This window comes from Megalops cyprinoides, chromosome 18, assembly GCF_013368585.1.
Source record: "Megalops cyprinoides isolate fMegCyp1 chromosome 18, fMegCyp1.pri, whole genome shotgun sequence".
Lineage (NCBI taxonomy): Eukaryota > Metazoa > Chordata > Actinopteri > Elopiformes > Megalopidae > Megalops > Megalops cyprinoides.
The window spans coordinates 700262-705211 of record NC_050600.1 but is presented as its reverse complement, the minus strand read 5'-3'; the positions used below and the strand labels follow the sequence as shown (position 1 = coordinate 705211).

General features: G+C 46.4%; 1 protein-coding gene across 1 annotated transcript; it reads right to left on the bottom strand.

Annotated features, from left to right (window-relative positions):
• Window positions 1-1728: 1728 nt before the first annotated feature.
• LOC118793505 (macrophage mannose receptor 1-like) lies at window positions 1729-4950 on the bottom strand. Its single transcript, XM_036551725.1, has 4 exons — window positions 4533-4950; window positions 2945-3214; window positions 2033-2082; window positions 1729-1836 (listed from the first exon to the last, which is right to left on the bottom strand). The coding sequence occupies exons 1-4, from the start codon at window positions 4948-4950 to the stop codon at window positions 1729-1731; spliced, it is 846 nt and encodes a 281-aa protein (XP_036407618.1).

The following is a 4950-nucleotide window of genomic DNA, read 5'->3' as shown; positions in this document are numbered from 1 at the left end:
TGAGAGAGGAGCAAGGCAAAACCGGGGAGTTCAGTGATGCCTGATGATGGAAAGAAATGAATTTAAATGTCATCAATCTGAGAGAAGAGACTGCACACCAAACAAGCTTTTTATTTCTTTATTTTCCATGAATAATCACACATTACTGTATTTACGGTATACCTCACAGAAATGAGATACACTGACATACAGCAATAAATATAAATTAATAAAAAGCCTGCCCACCAAATCACCTGCTCAAACGGTTACATGCATTGGCTCTCAGTCAGTGGCATTGGCTTTAACATGGTGCTATTTGCAATGGAAGAAAAGAACTGCGTAGTAACATTAACCTGGAACTCTTACGCATGGACCTGGGAAGCACTGTAGCACTCTGGTCAACATTCAGTACAAGAGCATCTTTCCACTTATCTGAGTTCAGTGATACCTGTAAGTTCCCATCTACAGAGCATGTTTCCACTGATCTCAGGTGCATCTGAGCAGGTCTGAAAGCGTGCCTCATTGTGATAGTTGTAACAGTATCACAGCTACATGGCTATCTGCAGACTGCAGAAACACACCATGCATGGATTAGCCTTCCAGAAACCACTTTGGCTGGAATACAAATGTGCTTCCTCTTTACTGAATGAATGGTTATGAATCTATATAGATAAAACTACATAGTCATAACCACAGCATATTTTACATGCGCTAATCAGAATCAGGGTAGGAGTTATCGGCATGTAGTCGTTATCTTTGTACTTTACAGACCTCAACATGTTGTGAAAACACAAGGTTCAATAGCTATATATTATGTATTGCAAAATATCTCACATTGATATTAGTAAATTGGAAACACAAATCAGTTATTAAATCATACTCAGACAGTGTGACGGGCTTCAGAAAAACTCCCCAGAAAAACTCTTTTCAAAAATTTCGTTAATTCACCAATACTTTGATTTCCCTCTATGAACGTGGCCGCTGAAAAGCACTGTGTAAATCCAGCAGTGACTCTGGCGCCCTCTTCTGGTGCGTTTCATCATTGCGAGCCTCAGCTGTGCGCTTTAAAGCGCTGTGGGTGTCGGTGCCCCTGTGCGCGTTTGGTGCTTCATAGGAAGCATCTACGGGCGCCTCACGTTTATTTCAGCTCAGAGCAGGTAACGGGGGGCTCAGGTGCAGTACCTGCAGCGTTTGATAAAAGCCTTTTGGTCATTCCCTGGTAACTGCTTTTGTATGTGCAGTTGGGAAATATGACTTTCTCTCTCCTTCACACATCGGAAATAAGGGTTGCTTTTCTAACAGTGGAAACGGGTGGAGAAGCTGAGAACCTGGGGCTGTAGGAACATCGCGGTGATATACCTGAAAGTTGCCCGTGGAAACGTCGCTTTAGAACAAAATATGAGGGCAGAAGGTGTAAGTAAAAGTCTTATCACTACCTCAGTAAAATTATTCTATAATCATTACTATTTATGATTAGATTACCATAACCCCCCCAAAAAACAAATCAATTCAGTCTGAATAAAGGGACAGTCACCGTATGCATCAGCATCAAATCTCCATAATTTAAGTGTGATTTATCACTGCTCCAGGAATTACTGCATTAATGAAAGATATTGATAAAAGTATTGATTAATTCATGACATGGCAACAGAAATGTATGAATACAGTGTTCACTCTGATAATAACTGCATATTATATGTAGACATGCTCTCTCTCACGCCCACACTGACTCACACCGTGCTGCTGGTGTTACGGCTTCTTTCTTTTCTCCACGCGGAACACGTCTCCGTTTGGCTGTCTTTTCCACATCACTCTGACGTCCTCTGGCATGCCCTTCTCAATCAGCTTCCTCCGCACCTGACACACAGGAGTGGCCTTTGAGATGCACTGATCTTCATCTCACCTGGATGGCTCAAGCCCTTCACTGGGCTCACTGTGTAAGCTGATCCACATACTGTAAGGATCAGTGACTAATCACAGAATTCAGGGCAGCATGTCTCCCTCAAACACCATACTGAAGGATGTCTCTGAGGGGGCGGAGCCTGAGACTCACCTGTACTGGACTGAAGGCCTGTCTCTGAGGGGGCGGGGTTTGAGTCTCACCTGTTGGAGGATGCACTCAGTCACAGAGGGGTGGTTCCAGTGCAGATTGCTTCCTGTGTGAAACACACAGTCAGTCACCTGTCTGACACTCCCCACCTGTCATTAGCTTGATTTCTCAGCTTGTAAGAGAACATCCAGTGAATTATCTCCACTCTGACTGTATACATACATCTGGTACTCAATAAATACACACATCCCCTACATCCACACACCCTCAAAGACCCCCTTACACCTACGTGCACCCCAACATGCTCCTGACAGCTCCTTACACCCTCAGAACAGCTCTGTGCTTTTGTTTTCTTTCTGTAATGGCTGAAAGCTCTGACCTGGAGTCTTTTGGCTGCATTGCAGATGGGGTGTTTCTGCAGAGAGAGAGGGACATCATGCACAGGTGCTGCTTCAGTTCATGTGACCAGCAGAGTGAACATCAGAGAAGCAGAGCTACTGCAGCTAAAACACGGAACAGCACTTAAGATGTTCATCAGGTGATTCTGCACACAGACAGCCAGCACACGCTGCTTACACAGACTCGGACACACACTTCCTCCCTCCCTCTCTCCCTCTTAAATTTTTTGTTTTTGCTTTTTTTTGTTTTGTTGTTGATTATTGTCTGATTCATGATGAGCGCTTTGAGTCTCTTTTCTCTTTTTTTAACAGAAATAAAAATTTTTATCAATTTTTTATCATTGCCACAAACATACATGGAGCATGTGCACACACACAGAGTATCTAAACAAATGAATAAATTTTACAGAAGATCTGTAGATAAACTCACTGCTGTAGCAGAAGAAAGGAAGTCTCTCACTGCAGGCAGCATCTCTCCATCCTCCTCTTTCAGTCCCTTTTAACTGCACTTTAGCACAGCTCTCCTGCCCTCCTGCATTATTAGGTTCTCCTGAACTCCAGTTGCGGAATGAAGAGTTCTTCTGGTCGGACCACTTCCAGGAGTCTCTGTACAGGCCGATCCACACCCATGTACTGGCTGGTAACAAGCGCTTTACCTCCTCGTTCTCAGTCTGGTTCCTCACACTGACCAGGTCTGTGTGTTTCTCTCTGCAGTATCTCTGAGCCTCAGTCCAATTCTTGCTACTTTCGTTAATCCGTATGTAACTCTGGTTACTGCGCTCTCCACCTGCTGAAACCCAGGAATACTTAACCATAACTCTGCAGTCATAATATGTACAGTATATGTGTGTGTGTGTGTGTGTGTGTGTGTGTGTGTGTGTGTGTGAGTGTGTGTATGAATATATGTGTTTATTCTTCTGTGTGCGTGTGGATGTGTAGATACATGCATCAGAAACTATTTCCAGGTTGCATTGCAATTCCAGCGACAGACACAGAATGAGACATCAGCAGAGGGCAGCAGTGTTACAGATCCGCCAGCAGAGGGCAGCAGTGTTACAGATCTGCCAGCAGAGGGCAGCAGTGTTACAGATCTGCCTGCAGAGGGCAGCAGTGTTACAGACCTGCCTGCAGAGGGCAGCAGTGTTACAGATCCGCCTGCAGAGGGCAGCAGTGTTACAGATCTGCCTGCAGAGGGCAGCAGTGTTACAGATCCATCAGCAGAGGGCAGCAGTGTTACAGACCTGCCAGCAGAGGGCAGCGGTGTTACAGATCCGCCTGCAGAGGGCAGCAGTGTTACAGATCCGCCTGCAGAGGGCAGCAGTGTTACAGACCTGCCTGCAGAGGGCAGCAGTGTTACAGATCTGCCTGCAGAGGGCAGCAGTGTTACAGACCTGCCTGCAGAGGGCAGCAGTGTTACAGATCTGCCTGCAGAGGGCAGCAGTGTTACAGATCCATCAGCAGAGGGCAGCAGTGTTACAGATCTGTTAGCAGAGGGCAGCAGTGCTACAGACCCGCCTGCAGAGGGCAGCAGTGTTACAGACCTGCCTGCAGAGGGCAGCAGTGCTACAGACCTGCCTGCAGAGGGCAGCAGTGTTACAGATCTGCCTGCAGAGGGCAGCAGTGTTACAGATCCGCCAGCAGAGGGCAGCAGTGTTACAGACCTGCCTGCAGATGCCATGTTTCACACCCCACCGTAGCTACTGTAATCTCTCTTGTGGAAAGATTACAGTAATAACCAGGGAGTAAACTCTGTTGTGGAATGATTAGAGTAATAATCAGGAAGTAAACTCTCTCGTGGAAGGATTAGAGTAATAATCAGGGAGTAATCTCTCTTGTGGAAGGATTAGAGTAATAACCAGGGAGTAATCTCTCTTGTGGAAGGATTAGAGTAATAACCAGGGAGTAATCTCTCTTGCCTCAGGGCCACAGACAGGGCTGTTGTGAGTCTGGTGCAGAGAGACAGACAGATGTAAGCTCTGACCCCGGGACAGCAAGCTGTGTGTGAAACGCTGCACTCCAAGCACACAGGAAATGGGTAACATCTTAGAGATTACTCAGATGGGCATCAAACCCTCAACCCTCCCCTGACAGACAGGAATGCTCACCATGATAACAGACGAAGAATCCAGCGTCAGTTGAATCTTCACACGGAAGATCATTCCATTTGCCGCTGTCTCTCATTCCTACACAGTTCTGTCTCCCTCCATAGTTGTTTGGTTGTCCAGTGTTCCAGTTCCTAAACTCAGTCTCCCCCTGTCTGTAGAAACCTGGGTCCGCCAGAGACCACTGCCACTTCCAGGAGCTTCCCCTCTCCAGTCCTATCCAGGCATATTCTTTAACATCAGCACTGCCTACAGCTTCCATCAGGCTGTTCATTTCCTCTGTGCTGTCTATGGTGGCCAGGTCAGTGTAGTTCTGTCTGCAGTAACTCTGTGCTTCAGTCCAGCTCTTCTCTATGTTCACAAAGTGATACTGATGAGAGAGGCAGGAACACGGTGTGCAGAGCCCTGAGAACACAATCAT

Excerpts from the sequence above, each read along its gene's own strand:
- LOC118793505 (XM_036551725.1), bottom strand. The coding sequence starts at position 4,950 with ATGATTGTGTTCTCAGGGCTCTGCACACCGTGTTCCTGCCTCTCTCAT. Across the intron at positions 3,215-4,532 it reads ATTCTTCGTCTGTTATCATG|GTGGAGAGCGCAGTAACCAG; the intron begins GTGAGCATTCCT and ends GGGTTTCAGCAG. Across the intron at positions 2,083-2,944 it reads TGCAGGAGGGCAGGAGAGCT|GTGAGACTCAAACCCCGCCC; the intron begins GTGCTAAAGTGC and ends ATCCTCCAACAG.